This window comes from Uloborus diversus, chromosome 2 (genome assembly GCF_026930045.1).
Source record: "Uloborus diversus isolate 005 chromosome 2, Udiv.v.3.1, whole genome shotgun sequence".
Lineage (NCBI taxonomy): Eukaryota > Metazoa > Arthropoda > Arachnida > Araneae > Uloboridae > Uloborus > Uloborus diversus.
The window spans coordinates 155262439-155283343 of NC_072732.1; the positions used below are offsets into that span (position 1 = coordinate 155262439).

Below are 20905 nucleotides of genomic sequence, written 5' to 3' on the forward strand. Positions count from 1 at the left end.
ACTAAGACACATTAACGTTGCAAATATGCACTGTCGGCCTCTGGGGAGAGGCCCTACAGATTTTGTTTCAGGGAGGCCCAAAATTTATAGATCCGGTACTGAGAGTAGTGCACGTTTCTACTTCATGTTTATATTTGTTCTTACTTCGTAGAGCCGCAATTGCAACTACAGCTTATGCAATCGTCGTCGTCTAGTTGGCGTGGACACGAAAACTATAGATTCTTCCCAACACTTATGGACGTAAGAAGCATTTTTCAACGATTATTTTGGACGATTCACTTAAATTTGGGTTCATCTATACTAGTTGTTACAATTTTTCTACCTCATTTATTTCGGTTACTTTTCAGTTGGTCAAGCTTTCTGAATTCCTTTAAAATCTTTACATAATGAAGATTGTAAAACATTCATTTGAATTGAGTTGGATCTTTTTTCTAACTTAATGGTACAATACGTAACTTCGTTTTTTTCCTATTTATCACCTGGACGACCCATTTTGAGCAATACAAGGCTTTTAAAAGTGGGTAAAATTATGCGGGCGCGTACTTGTGACAAACTATCGGTTAACAGGTATGCAAATCTTTTCGCTACTTTTTTTAAATTCACATTGAATGAATAGAGTATTCTATTTTTTTACCCATATAAAGAATCGATACAGTTTTACAATGAGTTAATGATTCAAAAGTTGTTAAAATAATGTCTGCAAAGTTAATGAAATTAATTTACCCATTCATGAATAACGTATTTTACTCTTTTTAGTTGGAATGCGTTCATTTTCCCCGACTCAGGGACAAGTTGTTCAAACAGTTCTGACAATCTATTATTTTGAATTTGGGTTGTATTATATAGCGTTAAATTTAAAGTTGAATACAATGCACTCTCACGTTCACTTACCTGTGATCAATCATCAGCCAATAGCAATGACATGCAACTTTTCTTGCATCCGTGATGAATCGTTTTATTAGTGTGCTCGTCCCTCTAGTTTGACATTTCACTAATTTTTCAGGTATCTTGAAACACTTCTCTTAAATGGCAAGTGCTCGTTTCTTTTACATCCTATTGTAATTTGTTTATGGTTTCAATATTAAAGAAGTGCATCTTCTGATGCTTCAATGAAAAAATAAACATATCCTAAAACCAAGTTGTGTTTAAAAGGGTAGACTGAAAAATTGGATTATTTATTTATTTATTTATTTATTTTTGAATATTTATTAGTCGGTCATGGTAGCTTGAGTACTGATGCTGTTCTGTTTGGGGTGTCGATTGAACAGCGACGTGTGGTCCGCCCAAACAAACCAAGTAATGCTTGAGCACTCCAAAAATGAAATAATTTTCATTTCGCATTTTTATGCTCATAAAAGACAGGAAGTATGAATCATACGATATTTTTTGTCTTTTCTTCACTGGAATTAAAAAAAAAAAACATTTATGAGTCTCTCTAACAGCGATATCCCTGGAACACGTATTCTCAGGCAAAGAAAAGAGAAAATAACACTACGACAAAAACCCAAGCAAAAGGAGGAATTAAGGGGTGTTGCCATGACAACACAGTGTCGCTGTGGCTCCTATCCAGTGATAGGGGGTCGCTGTAGGCGCTTCATTAGATTCGAAACCAAGCAAGGAGTTCCAAGCTCGGAAGTAAACATCTTTATTCTCTCTTTAAACCTAAAGAAAATGTTTCTTTATAACGACAGCAACAGAAGCACAGCGTTGTTATGGCAAAGATTCTGGCTGCATTAGTTAGACTACAATCAACAACACAGAACAACAACGGCCAACTTATACAGATGAGCCAAATTAACAAGATTTATTGATTGTTATTATATTTAATTAGCATAACAATTGTCTACAACATATAATTAAAATGATCCTGAGTCCTTTGTTTATTGATTATTTTCTTTGACGAATCAGCTGTCAACAACACTCACTTTTTATTCATAAGTATATTTCCTTCGCAGAATTTGATTATTGGTACCCATTGCCAATTGAAAGCGTAATAGCTGGGGCTCCAACTGCTAAGTTTTCTTTAGCAAAAGCTCCGATTTCGAACAGTAATTGTACAATGAGGTTCCTATGTACAAGACCAGCATTCTTGAAGAATTCCAAGTGTGCTTTCATTGTCTATAAATTAACTTTTTGGTTGAAAACAAAAAAGAACTCGCAATGTCAGCAAGTGGTTTCTTTCACTATGACGCATGGGTCCTGTAAGAACCGACTGACTCTTCGATGCCGCATGGGAGAGGTAGGCACGCTCATGAGAGCTTCTTCGGCCACTGGAGTCACCAGAAATCGAACCTTGTTGGCCGATTCTTGTTTTGCGGAAGGCCACAGTGTGTACGGGTTGTCGGATGTCATCAGGGATTGTCTGAGGACTGCCACGCTGCCTCGAATGCCGGATGTAGCCCTCTGCAGACTAGGGGACAGACTGTGCGTATATGGACGACGCAATTCTACGTCTTTAAAGGATGGATCTGGATGAACGTTTTGAGCACCATTCTGATACACGGGAAAAAAAGAAAGAAATTGAATCATTATCAAATAACCTGTTTTTAAGAATTTCATTTAAAAAATAAATATTCTAAAATAAAAAAGGCATTGGACCATCGTTCAAAATAAAATACAAATCAATATTAATGTCAATAACGCATAAACGAAAAACTTTTGCATAAATGCAAAGACCTTCAAGGATTTGTATCTCTTTTCAGGGAAAAACTGAGATAACTAGAAAGTGAAGTATAGTTGGGACAAAGCTAACTTGGTAGCTTTATGTAAGCTACGCTGATCCTTATTACAGCATTGCGTTACTGCCAGGTTAGACTTTCCCTAAGTATAGAGGAAAACCGTTGTTTTACCTTCTTAACTATTTTTTGCTTAAGCGCTGAAGAAGAAAAAAGACTTCTGGAGTCTTGAATCAGTATAAACGACTCTTATAAAAATCTTTTGTTTGGGAATCAGTGAAACTTCTTTTGATTCATATTTCAGTCATAACACATTTAATTCAGAAAAAAATAGTGGATTTTCATTACTCTTATTTGATTAGGGCTTGTTTGGAGAGTTTATTGAATAATTTAAAAATCTGATTTAAAAAAATTTTGAAACATGTTCAAGAATTATACAACTTTTGAAGCATTTTTGGTCTTAAGTATCGGTTGGTCTAAATTTTGGTCTAAAACTACCGGAAAGTCTCATAAGCATTGCATAGTCGAGAACGAGAAAGTTGCAAAAAATTAGACCCTCGTCATTATTCAGCGCCCTCGATATAAACCGTGTTTAATTTTTGTTTCGAGAAAAACCAAGTTCATATCGTCCTTTCGTTACTAAAGATAAATCACAAGAGTTTTGAGCATTCACGAAGATCTTGAAGGATACGAAAGGACTATTAAAACCTTCAAACAAAGCAACTGCTGCAAATATTTTTGTGATTATTATTTTTACTACTAACGAGTCACTTAGGGATTTATACCTCGTGAGGGCTCAAAGAAGACCTCAACCAACTTCGGATTTCACTCTTCCGACGCACTGCAGGAGATGAGGTGGCTAAACTGGAAGGTGTTAGTGTCATGACGCTCAGTCGTTGACTCAAGGGCTGAAAAGGAAGTAAAAGCGATCACTTTCTGCAAACTTATCAGCAGTCAGTGTTAGTGATAATCAAATTCTTACTGTCCAAAAGTACCTTACAAAAATTTTAATTGATATTTACCTCCGTATAAGCTTTATTCGTCTATTAATTTCATTTTCCTTACTTTTTTTTAAACTACTCAAAGAAATAGATGACATTCTCACATTGATATTCTTTATTCTACTTGAAAGATAAAGTGAAACTCACATTATTTGGATGTGGTAAAAAGAACCTTGACCATAAAAGAATTCACTTCTTCCGAAATCTGTCAGTGAGAACTCAACTCCACACAACACTTCGCTTGCTCACTCACTGCCTCTTCAAGACGGAAGGAATCCTCACAAGCTTAAAGCACTCCTTTCCGGAACTTGGGTTTCCAATACCGAATTCTTGATCCCAAATCCCGCGGTGTCCCGCACTATATTTAGCGGGATTAATCCCGCAGGATTGAGAGCAAAATCCCGCAAGATTTCCAATCCCGCAAATATTTTTCATAGAAACTTTGCCTATCTTTTCCAATCCTTTAACAGTATTTTCACAAACTTAATCTGAAGTTTGAATCACCTTCCTCAGGTCAAATTGGATACAGCAATACACAAATCAAATGGACATCGTTTCTGTCCGAAATTTGCAGTTCTTGAGCAAAATCCAACCATGACCCCCGGAATAAAAGAAAACTCTATTTTAGAAGGTGATGAAGTTTGTGGAGATCTTTTACTATTACTCACCATTATTTAATCTCATTAAAACAAACTGCATGGAGCCTCAGCACGCGTTTCATCAAGTGCATTATTTTTTGCGCAAAAATTCTTTCCCATCCCATACGAGCGATGCTTTGGTACGACGCATTGAATTTTTTTAGGGCGCACTTTTGAGGACCAAACGATGGTTGCTAATTGGGATGTGATTTTGCAGTACTGTACAATTTGCATACGGAGTTCGACAAAACTACCAATTCAAGTAACAAAGGTAGGCCTTTCTAAAAAGCACAATTTTTGCTTTTTCACATTAAAATTTAATTCTTCGAAAAAATAGGTCAATCCCGCGGGATTGGTTTTGGCGCGGGGTTGGAAACGCTATCCCGAACCGAACACTACAAATAAGTGAATGGTACAAAATGATTTTTCTCTTCAAGAAAAGAAAAAAGAATTATCAAAATTTCAAAATTCCCATTGTTTGACAAAATATTCACGAAGATACAATGTAAGATAAATAACGAAGTCATGCAAAAAATCAATACAGGGATAAAATCTAGTAGTTAAGTGGAACAACATTTAGCAAAATTGAGTGCCATACTGAGAAACTAGACGATATTTTGCTTGAAATACATTTTTTTTAAACAATGGGGTCTTGCCAGTCGATAGCAAGCGAAGCGAAATCTTGAACTATTACTTGTTGAGTATTCCAAAACTTCAATTCATTCATGGATGCTTGTAATTTGAATTGAAAATAATCAAATACATTGCTGTTGGATAGAACATGTAACTTGAAAAACTAACAAGTAAATTACTAAGACGCTTAACAAGTGTCATCGATGCGTGGAAAGCACTCTTACAAATTTTTCGGAAGTTTTACGGTAAAAGTTACTGGCATCCATGTTGCCAGTAAATTTTACTGTAAAATCCTACTATACTGCAAAATTTTACTGTAGAAAAAACGAAAACGCTGTGACTAGTTGTACTAAGTAAAAAGCACAAATTGCTCGCAGTGGGGTCTGTACCTCTGCCGTCGAGATTCGAGACCGCTTCGTTATCCACCATACCATGTGGGCACGGAAAGTGAACGAGAATGGAGAAATATATGACTCGCACCATAACTCACGTGGTGCACAAATTGGTGCTGCAATCACTTACTTTTTAGCGTAATTTAGGGTTAAAATTTTCTGCACTGCAAACACTCCGTTTTACCGTTATAGTTAACTGAAAATCTTCCTGAATTTTTAACAGTGTACCAAAAGTGTCATCAGTAAATATGGTGTGATAGTTTGTGGAATTTCGCTGAATTTAAAAATAACGTAAAAACAACACATCTTATCGTATGTAAAAGATTTTTGAAAAAAACCTTCACTCTTTTAAGAATTCAAAGCAGATGACGAGAATGATAGCCTTTTTGATAGGCTGTTTGGTTTACTTTTGGTTTATGAGTCAACGAGTGCCAAAAATGGTTCTTGATTCTCACCTTAAGTATGTTATTTGCAAATGCATTACTCGTTTGTATAAAACTTTTAAATTCTAGACGTAAATTGAGCCTTAGTATTAAAGAAAGTTATTTAGCAATTGGCACTTACGTATTAAGAGTTTTACAAGCTTTTTGTAAAACAGCTATTCATTATTAAGAGCGTACAGTAATTGGAAAAGCGAAACTATCTGACTCTTCTGCGCATGTTGTTTCAATTAATATCCACTCCTGTTTGTGAAAATTGCAATACCACGAAATACTTATGCGAGTGAGCTGAAAGTTGCAGGAAATGTAAAGTAGGGCATGATTTGCAAATGATTAGAATTGCAGACCGGTAGCGCAAGCGTATGCTGAGCAGCGCCTCTGAACGGCGGATCGAATCGAATATAAATAGACGGCTGTAGCGAGGCGTGTATGATTATCGGTGGTTATATGCTAGAGTAAACGTTAACTGAGTCTTTACTATGCCTCTTCGACGAAAGAAAGCGAAATTTGAGCAAATTTCGGAGTTTGAACGGGGCAGAATCGTTGACCTTCGTGAAACTGGATTGTCTTATCGTGCAATAGCCGCTCGTGTGCAGCGTAACAGCAGCACAATCATGCGTGTTTGGAAGCAGTGGACGGACTACGGTAGGACAGCTCGGAAATCCGGGAGTGGACCCCGAAATGTGACGTCAGCTCTCGATGACAGACACCTGGTGCGTATGGCGCTGAGGGACCGCACAGCTTCTTCTAGACAATTGGCAGCACAGTGGTCAACAGCTACAGGTGTTTCATTGTGTGCTTCATCAATTCGGAGATGTCTGCTGCAGCGTGGACTGCGCGCAAGGATTCCTTTATACAGGATTCATCTCACTCAAAACCATCGCCGCCTGCGGCTACAATGGGCCAATGTGCATAGGAGCTGGCGTGCTGATTGGCAGCAGGTCGTCCTTTCTGACGAATCCCGCTTCAATTTGTGACACCATGATGGCCAAATTCGTGTCAGGCGCTATGCCGGTGAACGGCACGTTTCGGAGTGCATTATCGAACGCCACACTGGACGAACACCCGGAGTTATGGTCTGGGGTACCATAGCATATCATGGACGATCACAATTGCTACGAACTGTGGACAATTTATACAGTACCCGATACATAAACGTAGTTTTACAGCCTCAAGCTATTTCTTTCCAGCAAGGAACGCCAGGGGCTGTATTCCAGCAGGATAATGCCCGCTCACATGTCACCAGAACTGTCAAATCCTACCTTGATTCGCAGCAGGTACAGCTTCTTCCTTGGCCTGCATATTCCCCGGATATGTCACCGATTGAACATGTGTGGGATTTCGTTGGACGGCATCTCGCTCGTGATCCTTTTTCTGTTGCTTCGACAGACGAACTTTGGTTGCGCATACGAACAATATGGAATACTCTTCCGCAGGCAGATATTCGAACTTTGTTTCACTCCAGGCCGAGTCGTTACGGCGGCGAATTCATATGCGACGCGTGGTGGCCACACAAAATACTAATTTCTATCTCTTTTTATTGTTTCTATTTCTATTTCTATTCAAGAGTCACAACTGACTACAACTGTATTTATGTCGAGGTCTGCATACTAGTGCCTTGCCTCCATTATTTTATATACCGATAGATGGCAGCACCATCACCGGATCGAACAGTTAATGAGAATTTAGAACTAGTCCAAGAGCTAATAGCTACCTGGTACTAGCACCCCCAGAGGTATCGTTTCACTTGGAGGACATTGAGACCACGAGCATATTTAACGTCGCCCAGTCCCCTTTAATGACGACGGTGGGTCTTCGACCAGCGGGGATCGAACCCGAGCCCCTCCGGCCCCGAGTCCAATGCCCTACCGATCAGGCTACCACGGCCCCTTTTTATTGTTTGTTTGGTTTGAATATGTAATCATTTATTTCTACCATTGCCACTCAACTGTGTATTAAATTTCTTTCAACTATGATGCTTCCTTCATGGTGTTGCAATTTTCACAAACAGGAGTGTAGTTTATGATCAATTAGCTCGTTATTTCATACAGGAATGGAATTTTAAATAAATACATGTTTGCACGAATATGAAATAGATAACTCACTCTTGGATCAGCAACGCAGCTTACAGACCTAGCAACAGTTTGAAAGACTGGATCATTTTCTACATCCTAAAAGAGAGATTATATAATGTATTAAAGCATTAGATGCAGCATAAACTGGAAAGAGTTGTTATTACAAAGATGATACATTCAAGTGCCCATACTTGGAACCAGGGGCGGACTGGCCAGGCCGGCTAGTCGGGGATCCCCGACTGGGCCAACCGCCGGGTGGGCCACTTCAAGCAATTTTTTTTATTGAACTTAATACATTTAAATTCACACCTAACTTTTTTTAAAGTGTCATAATGAAAAAAATAAGAATTAAAAAAAAAAAACATGTAATTCGTTTCCTCTATATGGAAAAAGTGTTTGGAAACAGGTTTATTTTCTTTTCCATCCTGAGCATGGACCAAAGTAAATAGCCGAAGTTCACACGTGGAATCTTTCCTCTCTTATCAACTTTCTCTCTAGTGTTTAGAGCTCTGGGGGCCATGGCTTCCACATTGAGGAAACGGTAGGGGACCAGAGAAATTGGGGTCATAGTGGCCTGAAAAAGGGCCCGGGACGAAAAAAGAGTGCTTAAAATTGTATATTTGTACGTCTATTAACAAAAATTGAAGGGGTCTGCACCATTAGACAAAGCGGTCCCGGCTCTACTATAAATGCGTGGGCCATGCTTTGGGGTACTGATACATGAGCAGGGGCATGTACGGGGGGGGGGGAGAAAGGACACCTGTTGGCCTGGTTTCGAGTCTGAAGGAGGTCCGAGATTTTTTAAATGGGGAATGAAATACATGTAGGGACGTAGGGGTAAACAAGATAGAGGGGCGCCCGTAAACATCATTTGGGACAGGCCCCAAAATTTCTGTGCACTCCCCTGGTATTCACTAGTTGTGGCAGATTTAACTAAATGATGTCAGTTGGCAAGATATTTCACTGATCTGTTGTAAGTTATCACTATACAAGTATTTTCATCTCAGAATCGCATAAGCAAGCCTGAACTGCGATTAACTTAGAGGCGTAGCATGACCAAACATTTGGGGGGGCACCAGGGCTTTCGTCAAGAAAGGTGTTGCCCCCCCCCCCCCCCGTTTTTCAGAAATCGGATCACCAATTTCGTGATTAAAAAAAAAAAAAAAACAGAAAGGAAACTTTCGCGATCTTAAGAAAATGGAGTAAAAATAATAAGTGAACAAATTGAATTTAGGTTTCAAAGAGCGTTTCGTTTTCGGCTAAATTTTGAAAACAAATGCAATCCTTGAATATCATTTAGGAATATACTAGGTTCTGCATTATGATTTACCTAACTGAGGGTCACTAAAACGAATGTTTCGAACATTTTTTTAGACCAAGCTTCAGTCAAATAAAAAGTGAATTGGTGAGTAAACATAACATCATAGGGGGCACTGACATAATTACATTTCTATCTTTTTTTTTTCTTTTGGGTTTTTTTTCTTTTTAAATAAAAATATTGTGGAAATCGCAGTTAAATGGAGAAAAACATATTTGCTGCCAAATTACGTTTTAAACAGAGAAAAAGTTCTAACAGAGTAAGCGAGATTTAGAAAATGTCACGACTAGTCACACCAGTAGTTCTAAGTATTTCAATATAAAAAGATAAAGAAAAAAAAACAAGAATTTTACATCAATACTCAAAAGCATGACATTTAAAACAAAAGAAAGTGAAAAGGTATCTCTGAAAAGAACCATATCAATTCTAAATCTTGAAAGTTTTTTTGACGCGGGCCGCAAACGCTTGTATTTCAAACAAATAAAAACATATAAAGCTGGAAATTGAAACCTTCATTATGGAAAAATTACACCAGTCAAATAATTTTGAAAAAGAAAAACTGATGGAGAGGAATCAAATAAAAAAGAGACATTGCCAAAAAAAAAAAAAAGGAGGGAGAAAGCTCCTGAACGCTTCCCCTTCAACTGACGCTATCAAACCTAGCCTAAAAGAGTATTTTTGAAAATTTGGCTTTAAAAAAAAGTCTTCGAACCCCACTTCTCTTCTCCTATCGCCATCAAAAATGGTCTAGAATTGCATAAGGACTTCGATTTCAAGAAGCATCTAGGAGTGTGTCGCTATTCAAACTCTCGAAAAACAGCCCTGCCCCATCCCCTTAAACATCGTCTAAAATTCCATTTTTAGGACTTTGGGTAAATTTCAAAGGTCCCCGAACCTTTCCTACTTCTATTGTCACCAAGGACTGTCTAAAATTTCGCGTTTATGGCTTAGATTCTGATAATATTTCTGGGAAGGGTCTCCGAATATAACCTGGTAATATCATTGAACTTCTTATACATGAATCCTCTAGCCTGTTTTTCTGTCGCTATACGTGATTCTAATTATTCCTTTATCGAATTCCATGATTTACTCCTCATTTTAAAGCTTATTGTGTCTGCTAATGACGAAAAATGAATCAACGGTCTAAATATTGCCTTCTTTTTTTTTCTTTTGTCAAAAAAAAAGAAAAAAAAATCTTTTTTCCTATTTTTATTGCACGTTACTGCACAGCTGAGAGCAAAGACACATTGGCTCGATCCGATAAAGCAGCGTACTAATAAGAGGAAGAAGGATTTGGGTTCAAATCTGGGTCAAACGATATCGTTTTGATGGGTTTTTTTTCTTCAGCAGAATCCTTGCCCAAGTTTCCATTGATATGCAAAATTGTACTCATAGCAGAATTCTAATGTTTCTTGTTGTTAAAATCAGGAAACAAAATATTCATTTTAACAGTCAATCGCAGTTTAACTTTTAAGACATTAGTAGTTAAAACAAAGTAGAATCGTGAATTTCAATTTATTTTGCTGCTTTACTACGCATTGGTTTAGTCTATAGCCTATCGTGGCAGCAATGAAATCAGAAAATTCTTCCTTTGAGTGCAAATGCTTCACGTGGATCAGTCAGTCATCTAAAATTGCGTTTCTGGAATTTCAATATCAGAAAATTATCGAAGACAGGCCTCGAACTTCTCCTCACAATAACATCAGCAAAGATGGTCTAAAACTGCGTTTTATCGACCAACTTCGAAAATGTTATGGGGGAACGTCCACTCATTCCTCCCTAGCGCCAACATAATTTAAAATAGCCTTAAATTTCGTTTAAGGGCTTGAATTTCGATTAATTACGAGGGTAAAGTTTCCGAAAACTACCTCTAGCATTAATGGAAGACGAATAAAATTGTTTCTGGATTTCCAATTTCATAAAATCGTCGATCCTCATGACGATATCAAACATGGCCCACAATTGCATATTTTAGATTGTTTATTTTCGAAAAATTTCTGGAAGTGCCCCCCCCCCCCCAGATCTTTTCTCCCCAAAACATCTTTTAAGATCGTCTAAAGCTGTTTTTACACTACAATTTTGAAAAATGTTCATGAGAGAACCTCCAAAACCCATACTCCTTTATGTAATTAGAGGAAAAATATAACAATTGTGTTTTTCAAGTTTTAATCTAGAAAAATTGCCGGGGAAATAACTCCCAGACCGCTTTTCATCCTAACATTAGTATAGATCAGATAAATAAACACCTTTGTGCTGAACAATAAAGTAAGAAAAAACATCAGAAAAGCACAAATCCGCAGCGAACTGTAGACACGTGTTTCGGTGCTCTCTGTGATGCCGAAACACAGTGTAGGTTTTTAGTTATTGTTATTTTTTTAGGGTGAAGACAGAGTAAAAACTGGGGGGGGGGGGGGGGTCGCCAAAATAGTTAGTCTAAAAAAGGGATTGCTATGCCTAAAAGTTTGAGAACTCTTGCCCTATAGTAAGTAAATGTAGTTTAAAATTGAGTAGAGTATATTTCAGTTTTTAAATACTTCCAAAAGAGATCACTGAGCCTCCTCCTCTCTCAAACGTGACCAATTTAGTTTTGCGTTTTTTAATATTTCAAAGTCGAAATGTTTTCTTGGAGAGCTCCTGATTCTTCCTTGTTCCATTAATTTTACCAAGGGTAACTTAAAATTGCATTTCTAAACCTTCCCATTTCGGAAAATTTCCGGGAAGAGCCCTCGACATTCTTTTGCACAGAGTAAAAATGACTTCAATTTGGAAGAAAAGAAAAAAAGAGAAAAAAACCGTTTAAAAAAAACAAAATTGCGGGGGAACCCTTTTTTTCCCCTCTCCTTAACGATACCGAAAATTGTAAAATTGCAGTTTTGACATCAAATTGAAAATATCCCTTGGAAGGGAATTAGAACCCCTTCTTTCCACTCTTTTCTTCTTATGCCTACATAGATCAACCAATTTCGAAAAATTTCTGAGGGAATTAACCTGATTCCTCCCTTTCCTCGTGTCCTTTCTATGTTGTTAGTATAGAAGCCTAAAGATGAGCGATTTCACACTTATAGTATTCATTAGTATCCATTCCAGACCATTAGTATCTCTGACTTTACATTAGTATCCTTCTTTAAAGACACGTAAAAAATGTGTCAGTGTTAGCTTTATTTTTCACAATTTTCTTTTTTTAGAACTTTAAAACTTGATTTAGAAACTTAAAGAAAAATAGGAACTAGCGGCAGCTTAATGTCTTTACTTGAGCCGGATAAATCGAGATCCGGTATTTAACTTTTTTAATTTACAGAGGTGGGCCAAAATACTCTTTTGCCGACTGGGCCAAAGTCAACCAGTCCGCCCCTGCTTGGAACAGTACCCTAACTTAGGTATTGAACAACAACTATGATAACTTTGTATTGAAAACACTAAAATATTTTGAAACCAAAAGAAAACTTCGAGGTAAAGAAATATTCGAGTTATAAGACTTCTTATCGGGAGTCGACTAAATACTTTTCCCCCCTTTTTTTTCTTTTTTTTTTCTTTTCTTTTCGTAGTTTTTTTTTTTTTTTTTTTGGTTTAAAACTTAAAACAAAATTATTGGATTCGTTCCGCATTATTTTTTTATCCGACGTTATAGCTCGTTCAACATTTTTTCCATGAGTTTATATAGGATAAGTGAGACCGTACTGATTTTTTCCCCTTACGATAACATGGTTGTATTTATGTGAAATGATACAATTCGTTTCGCTTTTCAGCTCCTTCGTTCGTAAAACAAAAAATAACTAAGAGAAAGTATACCTGCATGATATCTTTAAGAGTTTCCAAACGAGTTAACGCAGCTTCGGCATCATCGCCACCTAATAAAGCATCTGGTTCCAAGCCGTTTAAAGTCTGAATAAAAAAGAAATATTTTATTTTGAAATTATTACCGTTACATAACCATTAAAAATCAAATTTGTTAATTTTTGAAAAATTCCTAGTTAGTCAATGCTACTAAGAAGAAAAAAACTAGTTTTTTTTATTTTTTAGTATTTTAATTTGAAGAAAACAACAATTTATAAAATATCTTAGTACTTACCGCCCATTCTGCTAGAAACTGTTGTCCAAGCTCTTCGGCTTCGGCTGCCGGCATGGATGTGTTATAATCTCGAGCAATCTGAACCAAGACAAATTTTAAACTAAGTGCATGATGGATCCACATAAAGTTTTTTTTTCTCGGAAAAACTGTTTGGAAGCATTCATTAATTACGTGAGGATCCCGAGGGAAGATAGGTTGGAAAAATCTCTACATATCCTTAATTTTTTTTGGGGGGGGGGGGGGGTCAAACCCATTCTTACGTAATATTTTTCAAGTCGACATTGTATATTAGAAATCGCGTGGTCAAGTGGTTTGGCAGGGATTATATTTCATTTGCGTCTGGAAGGTAAAAAAAAAAGTATAAGAATGAGCTGTTTTTTACTCCTTTTATAAGGAATGATTGGTGTAAAATATAATAAAATAGTTGCATTATGTTTTATTTTTAACTAGTATCGTATCATATACAAAAAAAATACGTCGAAAAAACATTCAGTCCAAATTCCAACTTTTTAGTAAACATTTCTTTACACAAAAAGGTTTTAATTTAATGACAATTCCAGTGATGAAAGATTCGTTATTTTTTTATTTTGAAAAAACGAAATGGAATCTTACGTAAGAATAGGGGGAGGGGTTTGAAATGTCTTACGTACCCTTACATGGAGGTGGGGTGTCAAAAATTGTCAAACTCATCCTTACTTAATTAATGAATGGCCCCTTTTGTACAGCACTTGAATCGATAAATTAAATACCTAAGACAAGCAAAAATTCACGCATATTTTGAAAACTTAATACTAGACAAAATGAAGCGTCACGGGTTATTGCTTCCAAACGTTCAGGAGAACATAAATTTTATTAGCAAAGTAGCAAACATACAATCGACTTTCGATACGTCCACTTCTCTTGATTTGACGCCCATCTCGAAATTTTTACAAAGTTCAAAGCTTATATGTAAGTTCAATTCAGTGATGTTTTTTAAATTCGATTTCGAAACTTGGAAGTTTCAGGAAACGATCTTGTAATGTTTCTAGATGCGCGTTAAATGCATCTAATACATTAAGTAAAGTACATAAATACTTCTGAATATCGTCAAATATCAACAATCACGTTGAAAACAAAACTTCTTGGGAACAACTCATCAGAGCTAGAGCCGCCTTTGAAAAAAAGAGTGGGGGAGACATATTGGACAACATTCATATTAGGGATATTGGTCTATTTTCATTTTATTAAATTAACCACATACGCCTTAAATAGTTTGCTACTTGCTTTTTAATCCAATGCCTTTTTAAAAACAGTTCGTGCTCACTTATTCATTTTTTTTTATCTACGTAGGTTGTTTTTTTTTTTCAAGCTCCTTTTTCACAGAAGTAAAGCCAGGTTGGCAGCATGTAGCTGGTTGGCGTACTAGGATACTGCACATACCCCTGTCCAAACACTCAGTTACTGTCGAGTCTGATCTGCCCTTTCCTGTTGAGTTACAGACACGAAAACATGGATGTCTCTATCGAGTCTCCCCCCAAATGTGATTTGACAAGTGCTATTTGTTTCTTGCATGCAGAAGGAAACAGGGCAGCGGAAATTCATCGAAGAATAATTCGTATACATGGAGACAACTTAATGAGTGCTAGTGTTATTTTTAAGTGGTGCCGAAAATTTAAAGAGGGCAGAACTCAAAGACGCCGTTAAAAATCACTTGCAATCATTGGCGGCAACGTTCTATGAAGAGGCTATAAAAATGCTTGTGCACAGGTACGACAAAATGCCCAAATCGTCAAGGTGATTATGTGGAGAAATAATATGCATTGTACTTTAGTTTCGATAGTAAAATCTTTTTTGTACATTTACCCGTTCTTTTTTACTTATATTCGCGAGTTAGTATTGTATTCGCGAAAAAATTTTCACCCAAAAATCGGCCTTAATTTCCATTTTGCTCACCCCCAAATGAATGTTGAGTTTTTTTTCCACCCGACCACACGTGGATATGTGCCTAGAAACGTACAGACACCCGAAATATCCATTTTGTCGATCCCCGAGTTAATTACAACGAGTTTTATCGTGACGTCTGTATGTACGTATGTATGTGCGTATGTGTGTATGTCGCATAACTCAACAACGGAATGTCCTAGAAAGTTGAAATTTGGTACGTAGACTCCTAATGGGTTCTAGTTGTGCACCTTTCTTTTTAGGTTGCATTCGGATGCTCCAAAGGGGGTCTTTTGCCCCTTTTTGAGGTGAAATCATTGTTAATTTCGATGTAATCTCAAGTTGTGTTATAATTTCGCGGACACTTGGCGATATATCGCCAGTCTTTTGGTAGCCAAGTTTGGTCGCCAACTTGGCGACAAATTTGGCCATTTCTTTTTTTAATTTTTTTTATTTTTAAATCTGGTTTCAATTTGGTCACTGTTGGTGATATTTAGAGAGTAAACTATTGAATCATATTAAAACTGCCAGTAATGAGAAAATGACATTAAATTGGAGTAAAAGGAAGTCATGTGATGCACACATCAGCTCGTTTATAAACGGAACTTATAAAAAAACAACCCTCGTACTATTTTTTTCTTTATTAGTTAATTTCTTCATTTACTTATTTATTTATGAAAGTTGTTATTATTATTATTGAGTTTAGCTACTCATGTTTTTAAAATATTTCAGACAGTTAAAAATCTAACCGAAATTCAAAAATACTCTCCAAATTACTAAGTTTGAGTTGTTATTCAAACATATAGCTTGAGATGCGAATACCTAACTTCAAAAATGTTAATCGATACTTGAAGGCATGAAATGAAATTCAAATTATACTGTTGCTTAATACTTACTTTGATGTCTTCCTTCCAAAACCTAGAAGTTTTTGCCATGTTTGTTATTGGGGCCACTTCTTTTATCTGTAAATAAAATTTGTAAGTTTGAAAATTCTAAATGTTGTAGTTCATGGTCTTGTTATAAATAAAAAGTGTCAAGCCTAAAAATTTTGCTTCATTTTGATCATGGAATGCGAAAACCTCCAAATAAACTACATATGATTTATGAAAATCGGGGGGGGGGGAGACAACTATAACGAGAGATTGTTTGAAATCCTTATATATATATAACAGCCAATGATCGAGTAACCCGCGTGTTTCAACAATGAAACTCGCGCCAAGGCATGATCATTGATAATATGTTTTGGTAATGTTTAATAAGGCTTTATTGTGACAAGACTAAACTCGATCCGGTAACTTAACAGTTTTACTGGTAAGACTGTGTCATTTCAGGGGAATGAAGAAACGAAAAAAGCGGTCAACTATGAACGCTATCTACTGGAGTTTAGGGTTAATCCACTGAAGTTAGGGTTACAATTTCAACTATCAAAATATCACCAAACAGTAATGGCTTTGTTCAAATGTAGAAGAGTAGAAGTAATTTTCACTCGTCATACCTTGACGGGCGACTTTCTGGTAATACTAAATATTGGATTTCCTCTTTGATTTGAAATTAAGGTAATTTCCTGAAGAAAGTCTACCGTCAGACTTATACGTGATAAGTTGCACGATAGAGTTCAGGCTTATGAGTTTTCGCACTGATATGATAGTTAGTGGTAAAATCAGAGTGATTTAGGACAATAGTTTGTGAAGCCTCCAACTGATAAGTCTGAAACTAAATTTTTATGCATTGGGAAAAGAGCTCATTGTAACCCAGAAACACGTGTATACAATATTATTTTGCAGTATAGCTATTGTAACGTTGGTTTGCTCAATAAATTGTCTCTGCATAAATGAAAATGCTTTGCTTCTTGCTGAAATGATGCTGAAAGTCCACAAGTTCAGATTCGAACTTACCTTCAATACAACCAAAGCAGCCAAAAATATGCAGATGATGTTGATGAGTGCCAGTACGAGAGAAACCAGCCCTAGGACTGCGCATTCCCGGTCCATCTCCGGGAAATAATGAACTTCATAATCTATGGGGGGTACCAGGGAAGGTTTTAGCAGGCGCATGATGCCCTCGACACGAACCTATAAAATCAACACGAAACATTTTTCAGATTGTACTAGCACAACGATGTCCCTACTATATAGCATTGAATAATCAGGATTTAGTTTACGGAGATTCCATCGCAAGAGATTAACTCCTATTTTTGATGCACACTTTAGGTGTTTCCATTCACCAGGGGTGCCCACACCCCTAAGAGCAAGGGCGCACCCCCTCCCAAAAATCGCAAAGCCCCCCCCCCACAAAAAAGGCAACAATTCCCCTCAAAACAACTCCTCCCGTAAAAATCCAATCAATGGCGCACTCTCGCCATGACTCACCCCCTCCCCTTTGGTGGCACCCCTGCATTCACCCCCATAAATGTTGTTTTCTGGGGGAAATTAGAAACATCGGAAGTGGTCAGTTTTCTTACTTTTTGGAAATATTAAATTTTGATGTAAATTGCATTTTCGCGCGTGTTTTACTTAACTTTACCGCATAATTAAATTTTTCGTATGAAGCAGTGATCTGCAAAGGGATGTAAGTGGACACATTCAAGTTTTGAGTAAAACGCGTTTAAAGATTAAAGATAACGTCCTAGGTAGGCTTTCATTGATTTTTTTTCCCTAAACTATGCTGTATCAGAGTCAGCGAGTACCAAAGCGCGCTACTAGTAATATCTCTTGTACTAAAGACAGAGGAGAGGTTCCCCTACTTTTTAACCGACTTCAAAAAGGAGGCGGTTATCAGTTCATACCGTATGTATGTTTTTTTTTTTTTGTTTGTCCACTCATAGCGTCCCACCTAGTGAACCGATTTTGATGATTCTTTTTTTAATGGATAGAGAATGGCTCAACTTAGGTCCCATTACTTCGTTTGACCATATTTGTTCTTTAGAAAAAAAGTTATGGGCAAAAAAACAGTAAATTTCCCTATTAAATGATTAAAATGATATTGTAGCGAAGTTCGCACTCTTCATCCGTAGATAACGGTGGCTCAGTGGTAGAATTCTCGTCTCCCACACGAGCGACCCGGGTTCAAATCCCGACTAGGACAAACTGATCTTTACAAAAATTTCGTTTCTACTGTTTCCCGTATTTTCTCGAATGTTCTATTAATTTCTGTATCTTTTCAAGTTTGGAAAGTTCCAGCACTTTTTCAAGTTGTATATAAGGAGATGTAACGTTCATTCGTGGTTCTGAATAAAGATCTCGAGTTGAAACTAAAGAGTATTCGCTTCATTTGGCTTTCACATTGTCTTCGCTATCTTCATCTACGCGACAATATGAATCTCATTGTTATAAAAGTTTGGTGCCATATAACTGTAACATTAATAGTAATTGTAATGATAATTTTGAATAAAGGCTTTTCTAAAGCAATACAGTGATATAGAGCCGCACTTCTTACTAGGTAACTTCTTACTTTTACTGAAATATCTACATTTACACTAAAAAGAATGAAGTAAAAAAATTTTGAAAAAAAAATAGAACCGACTTCAAAATTGCTCTAAAAAGTGAAAAATAATTTTATTCTTTAAACACCATCGATAATACTTTTAAACATAATTTTTGAAGTTGGCGCAAAAACAAAAAGTAAAATCCATTGTAACCATGCTTCGTTCATATTTTTATCAAAAAATCATCCAAACTTAGGAACGGAACATTTATATCGTTACTCCAAATATGCTGTCATCAATGCGTAATGCATGTGGTAGTGAAGAAACTGGACGTGGTTAAATTTATACTTGCAGTTGAGTTATGGCTGTGAATGATTTTATCGATCGTTTTTGCGCCAACTTCAAAAATTATGTTTAAAAGTATTATCGATGGTGTTTAAAGAATAAAATTATTTTTCACTTTTTAGAGCAATTTTGAAGTCGGTTCTATTTTTTTTTCAAATTTTTTTTTGTACTGGTTATCTCCAGATTTTTAATTTTGCGACTTACATCCCTTTGCTTCTCACTGCCTCGTATGATTTTTCTTCTTAAATGATTTCAGATTACGTTTGGATGATTCAGCGGGTCGCATGCGAACTATAGGCGTAGATTGTGTATTGTTGGTGTCGAACTTTTTAAGCTTCCAAACTGATTGTTATCTTGTAATTATTAACCTGCATTAACCTTTCTGGGAAATGAATAATTATTTCTATTTACCATCTAGACTCTGGAGTAAATAGAATTATACTGAGATAAGTTTTGCAAATACATTTCATACGTTAACAATCATAAAGTCTAATTTAAAAGGGCAAGATCTAAAGGATAGACACTGAATTTATTTTTACAATCACTCTCTCCCCCCCCCCTCCCCCCGAAAAATGATCCGACTAACATCAAATCATTTCATATTTTTTATTTAGAAATAAAAACATATACTCACGAACTGCAGTGGTTCATCCTGTGCTCTCAGGGTTCGTACTGTAGCCATACCCCATAACAAACCCTATAAACGATATTTAAAATTGGTAATTATGTGTAGTGGTAAAAGCTGCAAAACAATTAATAATTCAAGAGCAGATGGAAGAGAAAATGAGAGTTTCTTGTTTCATCAGCAGGAACATTTATTTATCAAAAGTTTTATTGCATAAACAAGAAGCCCGTGAGTCGTGATGTTGCGTAAAGAAACACTTCTAAAAATGACAGCAGGGGTACCAAACAGGGCCGTAACCAGACTTTTGATTAGGCAGGGATGCACCCCCCGCCCCATTACCATGAAGGTTTCCCGTTGTCTCATCGTTGTCTCTGCCTACGATAAGAGGCATTGTTAGCGCATTCCAGAACAAAAAAAAAAAAAAAATTGTTGTGTAAAGAGCACTTTAAAATGTTGAAGTTTTTATGTTAATTCAATCACTGATTTTATTTGTTCGTATTTTTTATTCATTTATATTCCATTTTACTTGTCTTATTTTCGTTTAATTCTTTCGATGCGTACTATAATTTGGTGACGTAACCGCCAATGCTGTAGTGGGAGAGGAGGACGCTGTAAACCGAAAAATTCAGTTTATTTTCTTAAAAATAATACAAACTTACATAAATTGATTTCTTTCTTTCTTTTTTTTTTTTTTTTTTTGCATAAATAAATGCTTGTTTTTTGAATTGGAGCAGGCGCAAGTAATCTTTTAAACTGACTTTTTGGTTAAACAAGTCATTTTAAAAGTCACAAAAATTCGATAACAGTGAATTATATAAGATGAAATCTACCATACAAAATATCATAGTCATAATAAGGCTTCTCTTTTGCAAGATGATACATCATTCGTTCCGTAAAGATAAAATTATTTTGTGATGCTGAGTTCATTGACACAAAATGCATGACAAAACGAGTTTTCCTACAAGGTTCCGTCAAAGTTCTTGCTAAATTATGCGTTGAAAACTTTACTCAGAAAACAATAATATTTTCTGCGTGTCTAATTTCGTAAAATGGGGAATTAATTTTTATTCCCTTCACATTTGAAAACGCATTCCTTTAAAAAACAATTGCTTGAAATACATTTAAAGCTTATTTAAAAATACTTCGAATTGCAATTAATGATTGCAGATAAACAGAATTTTACCTACCATGAAAAAAAGCAACAAAAGTAATTTTCCAGAGCTTACTGTGAATAACGGGAAAAAATCGAATGAAGTCTAACACCAGTTGCAAAACATCGCACACGGAGAACTCTATCACAACTCAAAAACAACAAACTTTAAGACAGGAGAAGTAAATTACATAATCTTG

At 36.3% G+C, this 20905-nt stretch overlaps 1 protein-coding gene across 1 annotated transcript in view; it reads right to left on the reverse strand.

The window, feature by feature from the left end:
* Window positions 1–1794: 1794 nt before the first annotated feature.
* LOC129217439 (uncharacterized) overlaps window positions 1795–20905 on the reverse strand; it is a 93080-nt gene continuing 73969 nt past the window's right edge. The window contains exons 12-19 of the mRNA XM_054851737.1: window positions 19565–19627; window positions 17057–17233; window positions 16058–16123; window positions 13242–13319; window positions 12962–13054; window positions 7885–7950; window positions 3461–3583; window positions 1795–2493 (exon numbers count right to left, since the gene is read on the reverse strand). Coding sequence (XP_054707712.1) covers window positions 2164–2493; window positions 3461–3583; window positions 7885–7950; window positions 12962–13054; window positions 13242–13319; window positions 16058–16123; window positions 17057–17233; window positions 19565–19627 — 996 coding nt within the window. The 3' untranslated portion in view covers window positions 1795–2163. The remainder of the gene's footprint in view (window positions 2494–3460; window positions 3584–7884; window positions 7951–12961; window positions 13055–13241; window positions 13320–16057; window positions 16124–17056; window positions 17234–19564; window positions 19628–20905) is intronic.